Source organism: Euprymna scolopes, chromosome 35, assembly GCF_053919585.1.
Source record: "Euprymna scolopes isolate OS-2025 chromosome 35, ASM5391958v1, whole genome shotgun sequence".
Classification (NCBI taxonomy): Eukaryota; Metazoa; Mollusca; class Cephalopoda; order Sepiida; family Sepiolidae; genus Euprymna; species Euprymna scolopes.
The window spans coordinates 76491846-76518314 of NC_136516.1; the positions used below are offsets into that span (position 1 = coordinate 76491846).

General features: G+C 33.1%; 1 protein-coding gene across 1 annotated transcript in view; it reads right to left on the reverse strand.

The window, feature by feature from the left end:
- The window catches only part of LOC145259956 (unconventional myosin-Ia-like), a 1146131-nt gene that overhangs the window by 179666 nt on the left and 939996 nt on the right, over positions 1-26469 (reverse strand). Inside the window, exons 8-12 of the mRNA XM_080117933.1 lie at positions 23101-23114; positions 21111-21195; positions 16376-16482; positions 12227-12374; positions 6065-6183 (exon numbers count right to left, since the gene is read on the reverse strand). Of these exons, the coding sequence (XP_079974059.1) occupies positions 6065-6183; positions 12227-12374; positions 16376-16482; positions 21111-21195; positions 23101-23114 (473 nt within the window). The remainder of the gene's footprint in view (positions 1-6064; positions 6184-12226; positions 12375-16375; positions 16483-21110; positions 21196-23100; positions 23115-26469) is intronic.

Below are 26469 nucleotides of genomic sequence, written 5' to 3' on the forward strand. Positions count from 1 at the left end.
TGTTACATCTTTATATGTGATCAAATTTAATAACCACTCAAAAACGATCAATGGATGAAGTATAACCTTTAACACATTTATTTAACAACTTACATAACAAATAGTAATGTAGTAGTCGTTGGGTGCGTAATGATTAAAGTCTGTGGTGAAGACGCATTTTGTTTACCTCCCAAACTGTCATGGCCTACTTTCTTCTCAAGGGCGATAACTCTGCCTTCTTTGGTCCAAGGAAAATCATTATTATTACTATTATTATTATTATTATTATTATTATTATTATTATTATTATGTTGCTGTTGTTTTTTCAAGTTGTATCTAAGAGTTCAATCCTCTGTTCAGTCTGTGGGGGTCGCCTGGCCTTTTTTTTGGGAACTGACTTCCTCCACAAATAATAAAAATAAAAATAAGAAATCTTATGTGCAACACAAATGGAGGTTTATTTCCGGAATAGAAATAACAAACAATAACAAGCAAAACATAGTTCTCAATATTTCAGAGTTCTTTTTTTTGAGTTCATATGAAAGATGGAGAGTCTCTTTTTTTGTGTTCTTTGAATATTCAAATATGTAACAGAGACAATATTAATGTTCGTCTGTTAAAAGAGAGTATTAATGCGCGGAGCAGTGGAAATGAAATAATTGATGTTTGCACGCGTGGCAAGTCCTAATGAGAAAGCGTTGAACGAGTCGGAAGAGTTTAAAGAGACGAAAGAATGCTCGAAAGGCTAAGAGACTAAAGAGATAGATTTTGTGTTTGTGCATGTTTATATATGATTTGATCAGCTCCACACGAGCTCTAGAAAATCAGTTTTAAAATATGTCCTAGGAGGAATTCCATTGGACGGAAGACATCACATGGGGTGCTTTCAACTACGTCCGCACCTTTGGTATATAAAGGTCACACCAGAATTTGCGTGGGTGTCATTTTTCATTTTTTTAACGCGCCGAAACAATCAATTGCACTGCGCGCCTAAATTGTATTTAACGATTTTAAATTTGAATATTAAACTGTGCCAACTGGCACAAATACTCCCCCCAGATTGGAAAAAAAAAAGTTTTTTTCAATATGTAATGTATTCCTTGAAATGTTTCGGCCAGTGGACTTTCCTACCCGTTTTTGTCGTGGGTTTGGTGTCCTCGTCATTTTCTGCTGGACTCCCATGTTCTAAGGGAATTTGTTCTGGTGGGGAAATTGTCTGAGGGTATTCCTCAATGTATGCTGGTTTAATTCGGTCGATTGCGATGTTGTCTTTCCTGTCTTTCCGTTGGACAGTAAAATATTTTTCACTTCTGTCCAAAACTTGGTATGGTCCAGTGTAATTTGGACAAAATGGCTTTTTGATCGTATCATTCCTGATAAACACAAATTTGCATGTGTGAAGGTCGTTCGGTATATATGTTTGTTTGTCAGCCCTCCTGGTGGGGGTAAATTTGAGAGAAGACATTTTGTTCTTTAATTCCGTCACAAATGTAGCCGTGGGTGAAATATCTGTGTATGCATTAAAATACTGTCCAGATAGTGTGACTACGGATCCAAAAACTAGCTCCGCTGGTGTGCTTTGTAAGTCTTCTTTTATTGTGTTTCGGATCATTAATAGGATTAATGGTAAATTATCTGACCAGTCCGCGTTGTTAAGACTCGTAGCCAAAGAAGTTTTTAGCTGTCTGTGAAAGCGTTCGACGAGGCCGTTTGAGCAAGGGTGATAAGCAGTAGTCTTTATGTGGGTTGTTCCCAACAATTGGTTGAACTCTGCGAAGAGTTTCGATTGAAATTGCGAGCCTCTGTCCGTTGTGAGTATTGACGGTACTCCAAAAATTGCTATCCAGTCTTTTAGTATTGTTCCAGCTACTGTCGCCGCCGATATGTCTTTCACGGGTATGGCTGTTGGCCATCTGCTGAACCTATCGACTATGGTGAGAATGTGGGTGTGTCCTTTTGAGGGCGGTAATGGCCCCACCAAGTCAACATGGATATTGGTGAACCTGGCATCAGGCGCACTGAAAGTGCCCAGCGGTGACTTCGTGTGCCTGTGTATTTTATTTTTCTGACAGGATACACACGTCTCGGTCCAATTTCGAATATCTGCATTCATATTCGGCCAAACAAAGCGGTCTGTTATTATTTTTACGGTGGCTCGTTTGCCTGGATGCGACATATTGTGAAAATGTAGAAAAACATGTCGTCTGATGCTTGGCGGTATGTATGGACGCGGTTGTTCTTTTGCTGTATCACAATAAAGTGTTGTTACACTAAAAGATACGGCCATTTCCTTCAGTTGCAAAGACGTTTTCTGTTGTACGTCAGTGAGTGTCTTGTCCGTCTTTTGTTCTTGTGCAATTAATTCCATAGTTAACGAACTGGAATTTAGTGAAGTTATTGCAGCTCGTGATAATGCGTCCGCCACGATGTTTTCTTGTCCCTTGACGTATCTGATGTCTGTGGAATATTGGGCAATATAATCAAGATGTCTGATTTCTCTTGGACCATATTTATCTACATGCGTATGCAGTGCATATGTTAACGGTTTATGGTCAGTGTAAATACAGAAGTTTCTTCCTTCTAACAGATGTCTAAAATGTTTAATTGACAAATAAATTGCTAATAGCTCCCTTGAAAAGGTACTGTACTTTGTCTGTGTCTTGCTCAGTTTGGCTGAGAAAAACGATATAGGGGTCATTGTATCCCCTGTCAGTTGATGTATAACTGCTCCTACAGCTATGTCTGACGCGTCTGTTGTAAGTGTAAGCTTCGATTCTTCGCTGTCCTTAATATAATTCAATTTTGTGAAATTGACCAAGGCAGTTTTAGCTTGATGGAAAGCTTTTAAAGCTGATCCTTCCAGTTTTAATTGTTGGTTTTTCGTTTTGTTCTTCAATAATGACGTTAACGGTGCAAGGATTGTGGAACAGTTGGGTAAAAATTGTCTGTAATAATTAATTATACCTATGAAGCGACGAACTTGTCTAACAGACGTAGGTTGTGGAAAATCCGTTTCGGGTAATGATGATATACCATCCTTATCAATTGAATGTCCAAGGAAGTTTACTTCTTGCTGACTGAAAATACATTTGTCCAAGTTCATTTTTAAACCGTAATGGGACAGTTTTTGAAAAACTTGTTCCAAGTGTTGTTTATGTTCGTCGAGGTTTCTACTAGCAATTAGGACATCGTCCACGTAAGCGAATACGAATGGAAGGTCCCTAAAAACCTCGTCTATTAACCTTTGGAAGGTTCGACAAGCGTTCCTAATTCCGAATGGCATTCTGACGAATTCGTAAAGTCCAAATGGTGTGGTCAGTGCTGTTTTGTGGATATCTTCATCCGCCACCGGTATTTGGTAATACGCTTTTACTAAATCCAGTTTGGAAAATACCGTGGCATTTTGCAGTCCGATTGCAAAATCGTGAATGTGTGGGATAGAGTATCTATCCGGTACAGTTTGTGCATTTAATCTCCTGAAATCGCCGCATGGACGCCATGTTGTCGCGTCTGCTTTCTGTACCATGTGTAGAGGAGATGACCACGCACTTTTGGAAGGTCGGATAATTCCCTGTTGCAACATGCGTTGAAATTCGTCTTTTGCGATCTTGTACTTATCCGGCTTCAGACGTCTGGGGATGGCGTAGACGGGTTGTCTATTCGTTTTAATATAATGCTTTGCATTATGTTTAATATTATCCGTGACTTTGAATGGCTGAGTAAGTTGTGGGTATTTTTGAAACAGCCGACGAATGTACGTCTCTTCAGGTAAGGCAGAACGAATCCCAGTAGACTGGTATCTTGTGGTGATACCTTTAATTGCGATTTTTGTTTGGTTATCAGTCAGTGTGCGACTAGTCATGTCTACCGATAGATTAAACCGTGCTAGGAAATCTGCTCCTAATATTGGTGTCGTCACGTTGGCTATGGTAAAAATCCACGGAAATGTGCGGCGCAGGCCGAGATTGACGTCTAAATATTTTTCACCGTATGTCGGTATTTGTGTGCCATTAGCTGCTTGGAGGTGGTAAGGCTGTGGAATAGCTTTTTGTTTACGTAGAGGTGGTATCACGCTGATTTCAGCTCCAGTGTCTATTAAGAAGTTATATCCGTGATTATTATCACGAATATAAAATAGACGACCTTTAGTGGAAAATCCAGCGACAGTCGTCGTCTCTACTGGCCGGAATAATCGTTTCCCTGATTCTTGTTTTTAAAAGAACAAGGATAAGTGCAATACCGAGCTTGTGTGCCGAATTTTTTGTGGTAAAAACAGATTTCGTTCGCTCGTTCCCGTGTGTTGCTTCGACCTCTACTAAGACTTCGTTTTCGGTAGTTCGATCATTTATTAAATGAGTAACGATGGTTTATTTGCATTAATTCCCGCACTTGTCGAGTGAGATTTTCGACCATCATTTTTAGTCCCGATATATCGTCGTCGCACCTCTGTTTCTGCTGTGCTTGTGCTGAGTTTACTTTGCGGTGCCTCAGATTTTCATGGATTCGATCGGTCGAAAGTGATTTCAAAGCCTTTAAACTGTCAACTGACTTTTTCCGAGGACGCGGAGCTTGAAACTGTGGTCGAAAAAAAATTGTCGCTTTTGCCGCTGAGTCATGGTTGTTTAATAGCTTATAAGATTCCGTTGAGCATATGATTTCTGCGTCGGGTCACCAACTTGTGGGGGTCGCCTGGCCTTTTTTTTTGGGAACTGACTTCCTCCACAAATAATAAAAATAAAAATAAGAAATCTTATGTGCAACACAAACGGAGGTTTATTTCCGGAATAGAAATAACAAACAATAACAAGCAAAACATAGTTCTCAATATTTCAGAGTTCTTTTTTTTGAGTTCATATGAAAGATGGAGAGTCTCTTTTTTTGTGTTCTTTGAATGTTCAAATATGTAACAGAGACAATATTAATGTTCGTCTGTTAAAAGAGAGTATTAATGCGCGGAGCAGTGGAAATGAAATAATTGATGTTTGCACGCGTGACAAGTCCTAATGAGAAAGCGTTGAATGAGTCGGAAGAGTTTAAAGAGACGAAAGAATGCTCGAAAGGCTAAGAGACTAAAGAGATAGATTTTGTGTTTGTGCATGTTTATATATGATTTGATCGGCTCCAAACGAGCTCTAGAAAATCAGTTTTAAAATATGTCCTAGGAGGAATTCCATTGGACGGAAGACATCACATGGGGTGCTTTCAACTACGTCCGCACCTTTGGTATATAAAGGTCACGCCGGAATTTGCGTAGGTGTCATTTTTCATTTTTTTAACGCGCCGAAACAATCAATTGCACTGCACGCCTAAATTGTATTTAACGATTTTAAATTTGAATATTAAACTGTGCCAACTGGCACAAGTCATATCAGAAACTAAAATATTAAAATATGCATTTTAGTAAAAATAATGTTTGAATGGATGTACATTTATTTCTTATTCAATCTCTAGCTTTGGAATTTGCATGGAATTTCAAACATGACACTTTATTTAATCTCAAGAGTAGCATGCTTTCATTACTTAGTACTTTATCCATTACGCCACTGGTCCACGGGCATAAGAGACGAAATACTAAGTAAAATTCAGTTCATAGTGACATTCTTTTGGAGGTTAAAGGTTCAATCCTCAGTGTGGGTAATACAAAAATTGCAATTGCAAATTACCTAAGCCTTCTACCCAGTCATGGCTGATGGACCGAGAGCCTGTTACTCTCATGGATTGAATAAAAAGCTCCATTTTAAATTCTGTGCAGATTCCTGAATTCGACAGAAAGATTTCTGAGTTTGACCAGACGATGGTCAGCGCTTAAATAAAAAGAAATGTTATGAGAATAATATTCTCTATTATCTTATTATTGTAAATTTATCTTTTATATTTTAAACAAACCTCTGAATAATGACATGTAAACTTACTAACAACGCTACCTGTTGTCATTAACTACTCCATGCCAGGCTTGCAATCATTCGGATAAATCCAAATTTAAAATAGAATTCCGGCAGTGCTTCTTGTCACTGTTATATTCAAAACTTACTATTAGTCAAGGGCAGATAACTCCGGGATCAGAAAGTTATTAAACGGCACTTACATCAGCTGTACTCAAGTCTGTCTTCAGCTTTTCACCGCGGGCTTCTACCGTTTTCTGGGTCAGGGCTGCTTGTAAGTCCTCTGCAGAACAACCAATCAGATCTGCTATTTCTTGAGCTTCTGGAACCACAACAAAAATAAATAAATAATTAAATAAATAATAAATAAATAAATAAAATAAATAAAGATAAATAAATAAACGACCTTGGATTTAAAACTTCAAATAAAACCTAAAAACTTTTTTAGATTAAAATTGGCAATTTTTTGTATTATTCAAACAATTGTTCTCATCTTGAGCGTTATTTTTATAACGTTTCAATCAATATAACCTCCAACCTTCTTCAGGTGTACCTTGCTGAAATCTGAGGTTTTGCTGTCACAGTTTAGGAATTTTTTTGCTGCAGTCTTGGGAGCATATTACTGACTTTTTAGAGCTACGTGGACAAAAAAAAAAAGAAAAGAAAAGAAAAATGTAACTTAATATAATTAAATTGAAGTTCAATCCTCATAGCAGGTGATACTAAAAACACAACTGCGAATTACTTAGGACTTTTACTCAGTCATGGTTGACGGAACGAGACCATGCTACACCCGTGCATTAAATAAAGGGGTCTGTTCAAAATTCCATGCAGATTCCAGAGTTTGACAAGACACACCTGAAGAAAGTTGAAGATTACATCTGTAACGTTAAACACGCATTTACACAGGGACCCACACGTTGTATGCAGTCTACGTCACAAGGAACATAGGACAAGAAATAACTTGACTCTTTTTTTTTGTGTAACAGCGACATTTATTTTCTAATTCTCCTGCCGTGCGTGACTTCTCGTTATGGCTGTGACGTCACCATGTCTCAAGCATGATCGCCTCTCTAACATGCTCTCTCTTTTTATAGTCTTTTTCTTTGCAGTGACGTCATTTCGCATTCTGTAAGCGTTTGCATATGCGTGTCCGCACTCTGTTACAAAACCAGAGATTGCGCAAGCACGTGGAGAATGTCAGAGGTCATATCGGCCGAAACGTTTCATGGATAACATTCAAGATAAGAACAATAGTCCAATTAACCCAAATAATAGGAATTATCAGTCCTGATAAAAAAAAAAAAAAAAAAAAAAAAAAAAGAAACATGTCATCAGAAATAGCCAGAATCTCACTGACATGTGAAACAATAAATTAAAGAACTTTTCTCGAGGTCATTATCAAGTACGGGGGTGGGGGGTGAGGAAGTAATGCCTCCTATTTTTTTTATTCCGACTGAATGGATCAGACGGGACTGAAAACCGCATTGTTATAATGACTGAACTTTATGAAGTTTATGCCAAATTCTAAATAAATAAATAAGTAAGTTTGTGTTAAATTCTTGATAAATAAATAAGTGTGTTAAATTCTTGATAAATAAATAAGTTTGTGTTAAATTCTTGATAAATAAATAAGTTTGTGTTAAATTCTTGATAAATAAATAAGTTTATGACAATTTCTAAATAAATTAGTTTCTGAACATTTCTTAATAAGTTTATGCCAAATTCTAAATAGATAAATAAGTTTATTAAAAATTCTAAATAAATAAATAAATTTATGACAAATTCTAAGTAAATAAATAAGTTTATGACAAATTCTAAATAAATAAAGAAGTTTATGACAAATTATAAATAAATAAGTTTATGATAAATTCTAAATAAATTAATAAATAAGTTTATGCAAAATTCTAAATAAATAAATGTTTATGACAAATTCTAAGTAAATAAATAAGTTTATGACAAATTCTAAATAAATAAATAAGTTTATTAAAAATTCTAAGTAAATAAATCAGTTTATGACAAATTCTAAATAAATAAAGAAGTTTATGACAAATTCTAAATAAATAAATAAGTTTATGACAAATTCTAAATAAAATAGTTTGTGCGAAATTCGTAATAAATAAATACGTTTATGAGAAATTATAAATAAATAAATAAGTTTATGACAAATTCTAAATAAATAAATAAGTTTATGAAAAATTCTAAATAAATAAGTTTATGACAAATTCTAAGTAAATAAATAAGTTTATGACAAATTATAAATAAATAAGTTTATGACAAATTCTAAATAAATAAATAAGTTTATGCCAAATTCTAATAAATAAATAAGTTTATGCCAAATTCTAATAAATAAATAAGTTTATGACCAATTCTAGGTTTTAAACAGATGGTAGAATATCTTCCAAGATATCTGTTCTGCATAAAAATCGCACTTGAGTTTCACCAAAAAATTGATGGTGCATACACCAGAATGCTAAAAACTGCTTTTAACATCTACTGGAGACAGCATTTCACGACGGAGCAACTTTATAGTCACCTTCAGATCAGACAGACAACTGGATAGTTAAAGATGAAAGTAAAGATCGAGCCAGGGTAAAAAAAAAGATCAACCGTGGATTTGAGACAATTAAACTAAATTAAATGATATTTAGACTAATCTTGTATATTTGTGACCCTATTCTGGTAAATAGCAATGTAGCTAGTGTGAATTTTGGTAAGGGTCACATTAGTATATGTCAGGGTAGCCCAGGTTTGTAAAACGGAACCGTCCTGAGGGTTGGACGAAAGATGGGTGACAAGCAGGGACAATAGGTCTAACCCGTATACAAAACAAGTCGACAATCACAATATGACATGACGTCCTGTTTTTTGAGCAAAACAAATAAAGGTTTTCTTTGACCAAAACATTGGAGAAGAAAACTGATGGTGTGTACAGTAGAATGATAAGAACTGCTCTGAACATTTCCTGGAGACAGTATCTCACGATGAAGTAACTCATTTGTAAAGTACACAGTATTTGAAATTTGTGTACTAAATTCCATCTAGTGTGCATCACTTAATTTAAAAAAAAGAAGGACTTTCAAATCAAATTGCTAAATAACTAGGTTGGATGTATCAAAAAGGTCATTTGATAGAAGTAGGTGCACTTGATATAGGCACACACCTGGCCGGAAGAAAAGTACATAACATGATTGACTATCAAAAATGAAATAATCGCTAAAAGAAGTTGGTCATCTTCACTTTAAACAAACTCCCAACATGTATCAACCATTATCCCTAGGATGATCAGATGGTCTTTGTCGTTCTGACGGATGACTATTATTATTATGTAACACCTGGATTTTCACAAAAGTGAAGAAGAAAATTGATGGGGTGCAGATAAGCTATGCTGAGAATTGCTTTTAACATCTGTTAGAGGCAGAAATCAACAAGAGATTATTTCTATGGGCACTTTCCTCAGATCTCAGTTTTGACCAGAGAGAGGAGAAACCGGATTTGTTGGGTGCTGTTGGAAGGCTAAATATGAAGTCATCACCGATGTTCTATTGTGAATGCCAAAACAGGGATGTAGCTCACTGGGGAGACCACCCAGAACCTACATCTAGCAACTAGCAGAAAACTCACAGTGCATCTATGAAGACCCAGTATGTGCGATGGAGGTTAGATCGAGCTGATGTTGAGAAAGTCAGGCGGATCCATTAAATTACCCTGAGTAGATAATAATTATGAATATAAAAATATATATATATATATATATATATATATATATATATATATATATATAGAATTATAAAACTCAAATGACCTTATAACGGGTGTTGTAACCCAACATCTGGTTTACGACTTCCGGTTGCACATGCGTACATAAACAAATAATCAACGTGATAATAAAACATATTGTTTTACTGTGTACGTTTTCAGCGTCCCAATTGTTTTTTTTTTCGCATTTAAATTATCCAAATAAACAATTGTTAATACTTTCTGCATTTTTTTTACATCTTTTATTTCCGTATTACATTTAAGTTATTTTAACGCAATTTTCTTACAAATAAATCTACTTTAACCTGCTGACAACCATAAGAGCATTTTACAACGGCGATTTACACACCGCCTTCATTTTTTAAAAAAATTATTCTCTATCTTTTGATACACCTTTCTTAAAAAAACATTCATGCATTTTCTTTTACACTACCAACATAAATAAATAAACCCGAAAATATTTTTTGTTAATTTGCATTACAAATAAATAATCAATGCGACAATAAAATGTATTGTTTTATTGTGTACGTTTTCAGCGTCCCAATTGTTTTTTTTTTCGCATTTAAATTAAAAGATATATCAAAATTTGAATTTAACTTTAAGTATTATGGTATCTGTTCAGTGCACATTTACCTATAAGTATGGCAAACCACTTATGATTCAATGGCTGTAAGTTTTTTTTTTTTCAAAAATAAACAATTATAAACAGAACGACTCATAGAAATTTATCTATATTCTTTTTTCATTTTAATATACTTTCATAATGTTTTTGTTTTGTCACAAAAAAACTATTTTCTTTACGTCACAAGTGTCATGTGCATACATTAATTCCATAGCTAATATAACATACTGACCCAACGGGTCGCGGGTAATCTAATATAAATATATATATATATATATACATATAATTGGTCGCAAATGCGAGGCTCGCTGTTTGTTTGTAAACCAAGACAAATAGCTTGAGCACTATAAAAGTGGTGGACGAATGCTTGTTTGAAATGGACATTTGTTGAAGTCATTTACAGGCGCTGCACCCGTGGGTCGGTGGGTAGAACTGCTGACTCTCAATGTGATGCTTCTAGGTTCAATCCTTGGCTTGGGAAAGGTGCTAGTCTAGCCACACTGATGAGTTGTGATACAATGAAACAGGATTGTATGTGGATGACTGCACACACACACACACATATATATATATATATATATATATATATATATATATATATATATATATATGTGTGTGTATTAAAGCTCTTGAAAAATTAAAAAACTTTGAATAAACAGACAAAACTGTTTTTGGTAACGCGTTAAGATGCAAAACATTTATTAAAATTTCGTTCTCTGATAATGGATCTGATATGGTCCAAAATTAAGAAATGTTTCAACTTCAGAAAAAGAAAAAAAGAAAAGAATAACAAAGAAAGAAAAAGATTTTTGTCCTTTTAATAAAATGTTTGCATCTTAACGTGTTCCAAAGACAGTTTTGTCTGTCTATTCAAAGTTTATATATATATATATATATATATATATATATATATATATATATATATATATATATATTACTGACGAGGCATTCCTTATCAAGGCTTAAATCCATTAAAGGATAAGGACTGATGCAATGTTAGTTGAATGATTATTAATATTATGAAAGGATCGAAAATAATGGAATGAATAAAATTCAATGGCTTATGAGAACGGTTTATGAATGTTTACTGACAATGGATTTGAAGATGATCATGTTGTAGCCCTCAGGGAAGCAATCTTGATGTAATGTATTCCATAGATGGGAAGCTCTCAGAAAAAAACTTTGTTCATGGAAAATTCTGTTTGATGTTATACGCAGAGAAGAAAAGAAATTTGTAGTTGTGGTAAAAAGACATGTTCTTGCTGTAAATCTTCAAAAGAAACTCTGTGTGTGTGAGTTTGTTCACTATGGATTCCAAAACGGCGGGGCCGATTTTTATAAAATTTTACACAAATGTATTTCATATATCTGGCAGTGTTACTAAATAGGTTTTGTATTGAAAAAATCCGATAAAAAAAGGAACAGGCGATTTTGATCAAAGTTAACACCTTATACAGCCTAACATCACAAGTGCATTTTTGAAGTCTTATTACCACACAACCCGGTATATAAAATTATCAGTAGGTTCTTTGATATGACAAGGACCCATTCGAAATTAACGTTTCTGCTTAAAGCACAATTGAACCATGATACTTGACTTTTTCATTTAAAACTTGAATTCAAGCCATTATATAAAAATAATTTTATAAATCCAATAGAACGAATGCATCAGTCCACCAGATTAAAGGACACTGAAATGACCCAGTTTCGGTTGCCACTTCAACTGGCATATGTCTGCCATCTCAACGTCAAATGAATGGCGCAGCAGGTCATTGCATCGATGTTTGGATGTAACTGGGTAAGTTCATTATTCTTGAAGTGGGTAGATCAATTTATCTCATAACACTTGACCTATCCGACTCTTATTTAGGTAGAGAATCGCATCAGTAGTCAGGTACTTTACTTAAAAACTGATTATTGCAAGAAATGTTAAAAAATAACAATGGCACAAAAAAAAAACGAAATCTATGTTGTTCTTACTGACCGTATTCATTCATCAACACGCAGCCATTGGTTCCGTCCAAATTACTTCTGTGATGGAATTCTAAATTACCAAACTTTAAAACGCTGGCCACCAACTGAAAGACGGCAAATATTTCATGAACTTGGAATCCTATTATTTCCATGCCACTCTGAAAAAAATAAATAAATAAATAAAAATAAATAAAAAGCAAAAATAAATAAATAAATAAAATAATTAAAAAAATAATTAAAAAAAAAATGTCATATGATAATTCATTAGATATTGAACGAATAGATTCCCTTATATAAAACTAATAGGCCGCCTGGCGTTGCTCGGTCATAAAATACACATAAATGTTATATTTTAATTCATACAAAAACTGAGACATGTGCATGCGAGTATTATGTTTTTTCTAAACAATTCACATTTTGTAAGTAAATAAATACTCGAGCTGAGATCGAAACCAAAATCTAAAGACAGTGAGGCAAGTACGATAACCACTAGGCCAGCTTGATACCATCTTGAAGTGTTTTAAAACCTACTTATTCTTAACATAAGTAAGATGTCACGTGAACGATTCACATATGCGCATTCTTGAAACAGCTGACGAGCAGATAAAAATTCGATGACCCCCAATGTACCATTTTCTTTTTTTTTTTTTTTTTTAAATTTGACCGCTTAGCAGCCTTTTTTTCCGGATGAAAACAGATTAAAAAGTTTTCCACATGTTTGAATATCGTATATACCAAATTTCAAGTCTGTAGATAAAAAAGTGTTGAGTCTATAGGTTGAGAAGTGTCCTCACACGCACACACAACCTCACTTTTATAGATTTACTAGATGTATTCGGCGTTAAATTCCTTAAAAAAAAAAATGAAGAAAAAAAAAAGACGGAAGAACCCGAGACATGTGCATGTGAGTATTATGTTTTTTTCTAAACAATCCATTTCATGTAAAAAAAAAAAACAACAAAAAAAACGCGGGCTGAGATTGAAACCAAAACCTGAAGACAGTGAGTCAAGTATGATAACCATTAGCCTAGGTTGCCATGGTCTTTAAAAAAATATTATTAAACATCGTGAAGAGCTAACAAACAGATAACACTCCAATGACCCCCAAAGCACCAATTTTTCACTTTTGAACCCTTAGCAGTCCAATTTTCCAGATGAAAATCGATTAAAAAGTTTTCCACATACCTGAATACTTTGTATTTGAAATTTCAAGTCTATAGATAAAAATTCGTTGAATATATAGGTTGAGAAATGTCCTCTCTCTCTCTCACACACACACACACACACACACACACACACACACACACACACACACACACACACACACACACACACACACACACTCTCTTTTATAGATATATAGATTTAGACACGGCAAATGACTCCTGCTGATTCTGTATTCGTGTGATATTTAGGCACAACAAATTTAGGCACGACAAATTGCTCGTATTGTTTTCTTTCTTTTTTCACTAAAACATTTTTGTATAAAATAAATAATTGTTTTTTTTTGCAGACTTAGGGGAAATATTGAAAAAAAAATATACACAAGTCAAATGTAAAATAAACTAAAATGTTCCAATAAGTTAAAAAAAAATATTTGTTTACTTTTTAAAAGCAGTAATTTTTTATAGTGTTTGTTTTTTAAATATTATGTTGGTGAAAAAATAATGTTTTTTTTTGCCGTTCAACTTCATGTCAAAAAAGGACATTATTTTGACACCAACCTAATAGTAATTTTTTTTTTATAGTGTTTGTTTTTTAATATTATGTTGGTGAAAAAATAATGTCGTTTTTTTTTTTGACGTTCAACTTCATGTCAAAAAAGGACATTATTTTTACACCAACCTAATAGTAATTTTTCTTTTATAGTGTTTGTTTTTTAATATTATGTTGGTGAAAAAATAATGTCGTTTTTTTTTTGACGTTCAACTTCATGTCAAAAAGGACATTATTTTTACACCAACCTGATAGTAATTTTTTTTATAGTGTTTGTTTTTTAATATTATGTTGGTGAAAAAATAATGTCGTTTTTTTTTTGACGTTCAACTTCATGTCAAAAAAGGACATTATTTTTACACCAACCTAATAGTAATTTTTCTTTTAATGGAAATCGCTAACAACAAGGCAAAAAATACGACTTAAAAGTCAAAAACTTGTGAACGATAAGTATTAGATGGGATAGATTCTGACCCAGAGAACAGCAATTCTCTCCTCTTTGTCAGAAACATCGCTCCTGAAATATGCGGACTAAAGAACAAAGGGAGGGAAGCAAAAGTGAACCAAATATCTACTTTAAAATAATTGACAATGAAAAGTAAATATATCAATAAATTATTTAATTCCCTCAAATCTCGACCTGTCACTCTGAAAAAGGAGTGCTTATTCAGATTGGCACTTATCGCGAGATTTTAAATTAAAGAAAATACAAAAATGTTTGTATGATGTACGTATCACTCATCAGAAGAAAGTGCAAAATTCCAAAAATCACGTAATTTGATCAAGTAGTTTTTTTTTTATTCAAGAAAATCAAAGTTTACTCTGTTTCGAAGAGGGTGAAAAAAAGTGAAATCAAGGAATCGGTGGACAAGAGCAGACAACCCTAATGCACGTGGTAATCGTTAAAATAATCACTGATTACCTCCCCTTATTATGTTCTCTATAGAAATATGGCCTCATCTGTTACTTATCGGTAAAAGAAAAACGGCAAATAAATAAAAAATATCTACATCAATTTTTGTGATTTTTGGAATGTGCAATCTTCATTCCGTGACAAATAGGTACAATATAAAAGTTTTTCTTCATTTTTGTTTATCGGTAAAAGTGCCAATCTGAATAAGCACACACACACACACACACACACACACACACACACACACACACACAGCATGCCAGTCCGTCTAAATTCAAATGGGTTTCTTCTTCTTGTTCTTAACATAATTTCAGTTTTATTTAATGACGTTTTTATTAATTTACTTGTCCGTGTCACATAAAACATCATCATCAAAAACATTAATTAATGAGAAACGAATTACATCCCTTTATAGTCGCTCTTTATCAGTTAAAATCCATTTAAACCATTTCCTCTTCCAAAATCCCCCCCAAAACATGACTGTCTGTTTACGGTTTCAACTTGACTATTTTATTTTATAATTAAAAAAAAAATCATGCTGAGTAGAGACTGTAAATATTTTTGTTATTATTATAGTTTCTTTTTATATTTAAAAAAAAATGTGCAAGTGAATTGACATCTGTTTCTTTATAATTCATATAAAAAATTATTCAGAAAAAACCCAAAACAAAACGTGTTTTGTGTTGAATTTTCATAGAAAAAAAAATGAATTTTTTAAAATCAATTCTTTTTGGTTTTAAAAGGTTAAAAAAGAATTTGCTAAAATTTGTTTTAAATTCGTCGTTATTTGTTTTATTTTATTTTTTTATTAATTTTATTTATAATTTGTTTTTAAAAATATTCAACTACCATGGAATTTCCACGGGTCCTGCTAGTCTATATGTTAATACGATAGTGTGTGTGTTACATCCGGGCCGTTTAATTGTTATGTACTTCCATTTCTTGTCATAAATAATTTTACCAAGAATTCTTCATAAGTTTCGTTTTTGGTTTCGATTACAACTGATGGCACCTAAGTCATCTATTTTCTTTATAAATAATTTTCTCAAGAATTCTTCCTAAATTTTGGTTTCAGTTTCGATTTTTATTATAGCTAAAGAAACTCAAGTTACATATTTTTTTCATAAGTTTTTATTTCGGTTTCGATTCAAACTAATGCACCCAAGTCATATAGATATATATATATTTTTTTATTTTTCAAATCGCAACTTTATAACATATATAAATCGATATAACATTAACTCTATAATAATATATACGAAATCTGCAAGAATTAAGATATATTTAAGCATACTTTACGACCGGGCTTTACCGGGCGTTCGTGCTAGCTTAAATAAATACTTTTGCAGTTTTAACAAAAAAGCTACAATAATATCATAGCGTCTCCATTTATATTGAACATCTACAGAATGCCAACATCAATATATTACATATAAATGAGTCCCCTATGGAATTTCCACAGGTCCTGCTAGTTACTATTATTTTTATACATGTGAAGAACACAAATGAGAGGAGATTAAGAATTCTTACCCTGACTGCATAGAAATTTTCTTTATCATCGATAGTATCTACTTGAACACAGCCACTGCCTTTGAGGAAATTATAATTTTCAGCATTTCGAGATACTTTTAGTGACTCTGGAAAAAAAAAAAAAAAAATGATTAAAAAAAAAAAAACACAGCTTGCATTATTTGAACTATAATTCTCATCTTGGTTACAATTTTAACAATGTTTCAGCCGATGTAACCTCCAACCTTCTTCAGGCGCATCTTTTAGAACTTGGGAATATGTATGGCAAACTCGGGAACATGTACGGAATAGCAAATCAAACACTTTGCAATTTGATCCACGGTTCTTCTGGTTCAGTCAGCCATGACCGAATCAAACTGTTCATTTTTATGCTATTCTTAATTATTGATACCTGTAATAAAGATTGAGATGTAAACTCCACAAGTTTGTCACTTAGAAGTGATTATTAACATATTTAACCGTTATGCCACGGCCAAGATGAGAACAGTAGTCTAAATAGTACAAATTATCCTCATCTCCAAATTCTGAAACATTTAAACAAAACTTTTAAATCTAATATATAAACGGCTATATATCTGCCCGTCCGTCTGTGTCTCCATATTTTCAAACTATCTCCTCCAAAGCTAAAAATTGCAGAGTGGCGCTATGGACCTCACATGATTGGATTTTTGACGGGCCATTCTTTTATAGATCCTTAGCCAGTTAAAATTGTTAAGGGGTCAAAAATGGGTCAAAATTGAAAAAATCGTTAAACATTTTGTACAGCATCTTAGTTTATTTTTGATCAGTTTATATGCGTATCACGTTGATACAGTGGTAACGTCATCAGCTTTGAATACTACAGTTTTGGTTTCGATTCTAGCTGATGGCATTTAAATACTTTTTTTTTCACTTTTGAAATCACGACTCTTTAGTGGGGTAGTTGTACCCCAGCTAATTATTTATCTTTTAGAACCCTTGACAAAAAGACGACAAACTCCTTTTAACATTGAACCTTTGCAAGTCTTTATTCCACGGGATAATAGTGGTGGAGCTCGAAGTTCTTGAGTCAGGTCCACGTCGGACTGTCGGTGCTGGGCGAGGAGGAGAGGAAGGTGTGTCTTCGCTCGCGGCTCGGTGCTGACTGTTGGATGTCCCCTGCACTCTTTTTGGGGACAGCAGGATCAATGCGCCCTGCCTGTCGATTGGCCAGTCTATGGCCGAAGAACTTACAGGGAAGCATTGATCCGCCAGAGAGTATAGTTCATTGGGGGGGGGGGCGGGTTGCTACAACTCTATAATAATATGTACGAAATATGGACAAATTAAAATATCATATTTAAGCGCCCTTCAACCCATCTGCCCACTAATCAGTTAAACAAAAATAACTTAGAACAATTTTACATTTTTTAACACTAATCCATATCAATAACGATAACGACGAAATTTATGTATGTTTGAAATGGTTGAATTAATTCCAAGTGATGGTCCTACATGAATTCCGTATGTCTGTTTGAAAGGTTGAGTTAATTCCGAGCGATAAACCCACATAAATTTTATATCTCTATTTGAAATGGATGGATGAATTCCAAACAATGGCCTCCGCACAAATTCCGTGTGTTCCTTTAAAATAGGTAAATCAATTCCTAGCAATAACCCCACATGCATTTGATGGATCGGTTTAAAATAGATGTATCAATTCCGAGCGATGGCTCCACATAAATTCCGGCCAGAATCAGAGTGTAGTATCTGGTCTGATGCTACACTCAAGTCAATTTGTCCTTAGTCAATGGAGGGAGATACCTTTCTATACTACGGCCATTTTTATTTTTACCTACTTCCAAAGTGTCCCTTTTTGGGGAGCTGGTTTTCTCTGACATTAAAAACGACCTTGTGTAACATTTTGCTTTAAAGCAAATAATTACCTACATTCCGTGTGCCTCTTTAAAATGGAATAATCAATTTTGAGCAATCCCCACCCCCATTAATTCCATGTATCTGTTTAGAAAATGATTAATGCTCTTTTGTTATTTTCGGATTACTTAACGCTGAATCCAGCCATTTCAATGAAAGCAATTGTAGTTCTACTTGTTAATATTTTGAAATTCAAGGTGTTTACTAATTTTTCTTTATGTAAATTTATGTGTATGCCAAGAGATGATATTTCATATCATAGTCAGAATTGGCATTGAAATTCTGTGCCAGAGTAGATCTATAATTAATCACAACTAACGGAATTACTTCTCTCTTCCTAAGACTTCTAAATGAGATGTTTACCAAGGATTTTGAAATTTACCAATGTTTGTCGAGTTGGCATTTACCAGTGCTTAGCAGTGTAGCTTTTACCAGTGTCTCATGACGGGCCATTCACCACTGTCTCACGATGGGCCATTCACCAGTGTCTCACGACGGGCCATTCACCAGTGTCTCACGACGGGCCATTCACCAGTGTCTCACGACGGGCCATTCACCAGTGTCTCACAACAGGCCATTCACCACTGTTTCACGGCGGGCCATTCGCCACTGTCTCACGATGGGCCATTCGCCACTGTCTCACGACGGGCCATTCACCAGTGTCTCACGACGGGCCATTCACCAGTGTCTCACAACAGGCCATTCACCACTGTCTCACGGCGGGCCATTCGCCACTGTCTCATGATGGGCCATTCGCCACTGTCTCACGACGGGCCATTCACCAGTGTCTCAAAACAGGCAATTCACCAGTGTCTCACAACGTGCCAGTTACCAGTGTTTAGTGATGTGGCTTTTTACCAAGGTTTAGTGACATGGCATTTACCAGAGGTTAATGATATGCTATTTACAAGAATTTATTTACATAGCATCAAAATTATTTTTATCTACATAGTATTTATCAGAATTTATTTATATAGAATTTATCAGTTTGGTAATGTGGACTTTACCAGAGTTTATTGGCATGCTATTTAACAATGTTTTATACACGGCGTTTACCAAAATTTATCTACATGGCATTCTTTTGATGTCTTCAACAAATCATTAATCAGAGTTTGTTGAGATGGCATCAGGCTGAGTTTGACTTTGCTTTATTTATTAGTGTAGGAATGCATTGTGATGTATACACATTTCTATAACTGATCTTTTGATTGACGGCGATACGTCTACATTCTTGTTAAAAATTAGCTGTTTTTATATATTCAACAATGTGTAATGTGAATTGGAACTCTTCAATAAAAGAGTTCAGTAAAAAAAATACGACTTGCTAATATTGGTAAAAGATTTTATGCTTCAAGTTCTTTATATCTTCAAATATTCATTCATAGTGTTTGGCTGATTGTTTTGTAGAGGAACACTGTTGCTTTTTGCTTTTGATTTTGCAGAACATGTTAAGTTTTGCAAAGAAAAAGGATAAAAAACAATAAAAAATCAATGATTGGTGCATTTTAGGTCAAGAAGCCGCTATCTTCATACAACCTAATCTGGACGGGGTAAAATATGTGTGAACTAAGCAGATTTTATAAGTCACAATGCGTCATCTCCTGAAAGAGTCTCTGAACTACCTCTTTTGATTAAATAGAACCTGCAACCTATGGAATGGATGGAATACTGTTGCCATATCTGGGCAGGAGCTGCTAAAAACAGCCTATCCTGCCTTGAGAGAGTACAAAATAGACTTCGTGGCTTAGTGGGGGATGCCCTTTTCTCTACCCTGCAACCTCTCTCCCACAGAAGAGACGTTGCGAGCCTATCCTTGTTTTATCGTTATTTCCATGGCAGGTGCTCGTCTGAACTCCAATCTCTGGTCCCCCCTCGCCAATCTTTCACGAAAAACACCCGTCTAGCTGAATCCACTGTGAAAAATTTCCCCCACTCTATATCTGTGTCTAAATCAAAACGCGGATTCCATGAACAAAGCTTCTTTCTTAGAACTGCACGCCTGTGGAACTCTGTTCCGTCTGCCTGCTTCCAACCGGACTACAACTTGGATGTCTTCAAGTTCAACGTTAACAAATTCCTAATGAACCGCCCCCTTAAGTAAACATTCATCAAATCTCCACACTAACGTAATGTACTTGCAATAACCCTTATCCCTGAGTGGCTTCCGGGCCTTGATAAGTGGTGATCACTGTGTAAAAAAAAAAAAAAAAAAAAAATGTGGTAAAGCATGTAATTTAGTTTCATATTTGCTCGATTTAAAAAAGCATATGGGCTCATAAAAAAAAAATTGGAATGTTAGGAAGATCTTCATCATTCTAATTATTAGAGGAAGAATCTGACTCCTAAAAAAGAATTTCAAAAACTACCTGTCAAATATACCCGGTGAACCAAGTGCTAGAGGGGTATAAATTACATTTAAAAGAGCGATTAGAATCTTAAAAAGATCTTTTGGTTGGAATGCATGAGAATGAATGTCTGGCATTTCCAGCAAGAAGATAAGAAAATCAAAAAAAGGTCTTATGTACTACATGAAAAGAAACTAGAACTCAATCATTCCAGTAATTATGGGATCCACCAGACGCATGAAAGATTTAAAAAAAAAAAAAAATACTCAGTGAACCAAGTGCAGGAGAGAGATCCAAACAATTGTACTTCAGTGAGCACCAAGAGAAGGGAAAGGAAAAATAAGAAAATGAAAACAAAATAAATAAATAAATAAATAAATAAATATAAATAAATAAAGCAAAACAAAATAAAAAAGCAAAACAAAATAAAACATTTTAGGTCAAAATGTAAAAATGTTTTTAGGCAGTGCTGAGAAAGAGAAGAATCACTGACTTACTTAAGAAACTGGTGTCATCTACACTGAGAAGCTGGTAAAAAATGTGGAAATTTCGTTCTCCCTGATTTTGAGCTGCTACACGAGACTGAAAAATAAAAAAAAAAGATGAAGAAAAAAAAAAAAAAGCGATTAGCGCTTTTTTTTTTTTTTTTTTTTTTCCCAGAAAAAAGAGAACTTGCCTTTTTATTATAAAATGTGCATCTTGCTTAGGAGTGGGAGGAGGGGGCGAATAATCTTAAGAAACGCTGAACATACACAAATCTCAAATATCTTCGAAAATCCATCTCATAATCTATATATATTTATTTATATCTGTGTGCCTGTCTGTCCGTTCCACTTTATTTCAGAAACTACTGACCGATCTGCCTGAAATTTTGCACCGACCTTTGTTATAAGGTGCAGCGAACTAAGTCTTATATTATCCGTTTAATGCTGAGTTAGAGATTAATAGGAATTAGTATTTAATGCACAAATTAACCATATTCAATCAATTTTGCATAGAGCACTCGTTCAAAGTCAATGGGCTATAGCTTTTGTCTGTTAGAAATGGCCAAAAAGTCCAGACGATATAAGACGCTGCCAAGTTCATATGAACGGTATTACTTTTCACACACATTAACAAAAATTAAATCGTCCAATCAGCAAAGATAGTGATTGGTGATTTTATTTAAGCAAAAAAAAAAAAAAAAAAAAAAAATCATAGGCATGAAAATCGAATGTTTTTTGGAGGGATGGTTGATGGTTATCCAATTTTATCAAAAACTGTTGGGTTTACTATAGACTTACACTATCACCAAAATAGTGCATTCACTCTGACTTGATCTTACTTAGGTAATCCTCAATTTGTTTTATCAACTGTTAAAGATTATCAATTATTAAAACATTATCAACTATTAAAATATTAAAGATTATCAACGATTAAAACAATCATCTAGTAAAACATGATCATCTATTAAAATATGACCATCTATTAAAATATGACCATCTATTAAAATATGACCATCTATTAAAATATGACCATCTATTAAAATATGACCATCTATTAAAATATGACCATCTATTAAAATATGACCATCTATTAAAATATGACCATCTATTAAAATATGACCATCTATTAAAATATGATCATCTATTAAAATTTGACCATCTATTAAAATATGACCATCTATTAAAATATGATCATCTATTAAAATATGACCATCTATTAAAATATGACCATCTATTAAAATATGATCATCTATTAAAATATGACCATCTATTAAAATATGACCATCTATTAAAATATGACCATCTATTAAAATATGATCATCTATTAAAATATGACCATCTATTAAAATATGACCATCTATTAAAATATGACCATCTATTAAAATATGATCATCTATTAAAATATGACCATCTATTAAAATATGACCATCTATTAAAATATGACCATCTATTAAAATATGACCATCTATTAAAATATGACCGTCTATTAAAATATGACCGTCTATTAAAATATGACCATCTATTAAAATATGACCATCTATTAAAATATGACCATCTATTAAAATATGACCATCTATTAAAATATGACCATCTATTAAAATATGACCATCTATTAAAATATGACCATCTATTAAAATATGACCATCTATTAAAATATGACCATCTATTAAAATATGACCATCTATTAAAATATGATCATCTATTAAAATATGACCATCTATTAAAATATGATCATCTATTAAAATATGACCATCTATTAAAATATGACCATCTATTAAAATATGACCATCTATTAAAACACAATTAACCATTAAAACATAATAAACTATTAAAACATAATAAACTATTAAAACATAATCATCTATTAAAACAATCATCATCTATTAAAATATTAAAGATTATGAACGATTAAAGCTTTCACATATTCTTTAGATAAAAACCCTTCAAAACTTACATTGTCAGATAGTAAAGATTTCAAATTAAAAAATATTTTTTTACTCACCTTTTCTAATAAATCTGCAAAAGAAAGCGGAATAAAATATTTTAATTTTATAATTCAATTACATCAAAAAATATATACATCGGTCAGCTACAGATTTTTTATTAAGTTCTTGTATTAGATGTACAGCAATACTTTAAAATTGTAATAATTAATGAAAAAAAATAAAATAAAATAAAAGACAACATTTTTTAAAGGTAATCATTCCAGACAAGGCATGAAGCCACTTAATGTAAGGATCTAAAAAAAAAAAAAATACTTCAAGTTGGAAAAATAGTCAAGATGGATTGATTCTACCCCCCCCCCCCAAAAAAAACAGAAACTCTTCTCGCTTCGCTTTATAAGAAACATCACTCGTAGAATGTAAGGATTTTTCATATATCTAAGAAAATAAAGATCTAGCCAGAGACAGATAACTTTGATAGTCAATTTCTTAATGCTGTGTAATGCATCTTAGTATGTAAAATAGACGTTAAACCGAATATGATGATCATAATGATATATTGTTTTTTTTTTTGAGGGCGGGGGGAGGGTTTGTCAGGAAATTTTGTACATATTTTGGATAAAATTGATTTAAAATTGTACTTTTAGGACAGAATTAAAATTATAATTTACTTAAAAGACCACTTTACTTCCTCACACACACACACACACACACACACACACAATTCAACCATAATGCATCAGTAATAATGTAACCAATGTGCAGCCATGTTGGAACATAGTCTCACATGGTCAGTTAAACAGTGATGTTTGTTGGTTTAAGTTAATTAAATTATACATATTTTTTGTCAAAAAAAAAAAAAAAATGTAAGGATGATGGTTTTATACAATGATAAGGTGTTTGTCAGGAAATTTTGTACATATTTTGGATAAAATTGATTTAAAATTGTACTTTTAGGACAGAATTAAAATTATAATTTACTTAAAAGACCACTTTACTTCCTCACACACACACACACACACACACACACACACACAATTCAACCATAATGCATCAGTAATAATGTAACCAATGTGCAGCCATGTTGGAACATAGTCTCACATGGTCAGTTAAACAGTGATGTTTGTTGGTTTAAGTTAATTAAATTATACATATTTTTTGTCAAAAAAAAAAAAAAAAATGTAAGGATGATGGTTTTATACAATGATAAGGTGTTTTGAAACAGTGCCAGTCAGTTTTTTTTTTTTTTAGGATTCCCTAAAAGTTAAAATATGAATCCAAAGTGTAGTATCAGTTCTGTTCGTGATTATTATGGAGTTGGGGATATCTTTTCAGACTGAGGAAATTAAAATTTTTGTCTGAATTCAAAGTTCCCCTCTTTTGGAAGCTAGATTTTCCACATGCTTAAAAACCAACCATGTCTTCAAAAAGAATGAAATAATATATTTCTTTTAGGAAATAAAAAGAATACCCGTCTCAGGGCAAATAAAATTAATTTTTCGAACCAAGTTTTGCACCACTTCTATGTCTCTTTATGAAGATTAAAATCATTATTTTTTTCAATAATCTTTATTGACATTTTGTTTAAAATCCATAAGATGACTTTTAGATTCTAGAAAATATCTAAAATTTAAGGCTTAAGCATAAGAGGTCTTAAAAAGAAATTTAAGTTCAGGAATTCTTGCTTTATTAAGTTGTCTAATGTTTATATATCAAATTCAAGGCAAATCTGAACTATTTCAATTCTCAAACGTATTATGCTCCCTAAAAATCTTTACAATACTCAAAAGAAACTAAAATTTGGGGAATATTTATTAATTGATGTGTTGTTAAAATTTCATAAAATGTTGGAGACATCCGAGTTTTTGGCGCTTGTTAAAAGAGAGGCGACAGATTGATTTTTAGAAAAAAAAATGTCCTTTTAAGCAAAAACAATATTACTTACTTAACTTTCATGTCAAAAATAGTAATATATCAAAATTAAGAAAATTCTATCCAACAGAACAACTGTTATTGTGTTTTTAGTAAAAAAAAGACAAAAAAAAAACAAAAACAAAACAAAAAAACCCTATCGCTATAGGGTACACTACACAGGTTGGACGCCATTACGATGTAATCTTAAATATGCGTTCCGAATTATGTCCCGTGTGTAAATTCTTCACCGTCTACTTTAAAACATATACGAAAAATTCAATTTTCCCCAATTTTCCGTTAAAATTACTTTTAACTATAGATAACTTTCTACGCGATAAATTTTCGTAATTTTTGGATATATTACTATTTTCGACATCACAATTAAGTTATATTGTTTATTTAAAGATATCGATCTGTCGCCTCTATTCCAACCAGCACAGAGTTTTTTTTTGTTTTTTTGTTTTTATAAAAGGCTTCTATCGTCATTTCTTTATTATCCATCTTACACAAACCGAAATTAAACTAAATATAGTCCACACTTTGACCTTTCTTGCAGGAAGGTGTTCGTGAAGGGAGGTGCCAGTACACACAGCGCCTGGCATTTCGCAAATGATCACCCCCACTTATCTTGGGACTGGGTGATCTAATGAGAATTTGTGTGTTAACGTGGTTGTGTCGCGGCGTCGCGCATAAACCTATAGAGAAATTAAGATATCTTAGTTTTGCCGAAGATGTAACAGCTTTCTCTTCATGAAAATGTTTGAACTCATCTTTATTTCTGTCCACAAATATAAAACACAAATCAAATAAAATCGGAAATTTATAAATAAAATATATTTTTTTGTTATTGTTGTTGTTATTATTATTATTATTATTATTATTATTGACTTCTGAACGTTTAATAAAAATGTTTTACCAAATTAGCGAATAATAAAACAAGGGGGACAATTGATCATAAAAGTAAACGAGTTATTTCCCTTGGTGTGAAAAAGTAACAAACAAAAAACAAAACAAAACACGCCCATGTACACTTCGTTCTCCCTTCTAAAATTTGTTACCTCATATATTTGAAAACATTCAGCGCATTTGCTACCATCGAGCATTATTATCTCCGCATTTACCTGTTTTTCTTTTGTTTCTTTCTTCGATTACATATAAAAGCCTCAAAACTGACGGTTTATGCGAATTTTTTTTTTCCAAAAGTAAAACCTCCTATTTATTTATTTTATTTTTTTACATAGGCGGCACCACTTATCAAGGCCGATCGGCCACTCAAGGATAAGGATTAAAGACTGTGCAGTAGTCAAAAGGACAATATGGTAAATCGATAGTAATGGAAGTTCGGTAAATTTGTTAACTTAAGAAACTTGTTCACGTTGGACTTGAAGACAACCATATTATAGACAGCTGGAAAGCAGGAAAACGGAAGACAATTCCACAGGCGTGCAGTTCTAAGAAATAGCTTTGATCATGGAATCTACGTTTAAGTTTAGGCACAGATAAAGAGTGGGGAG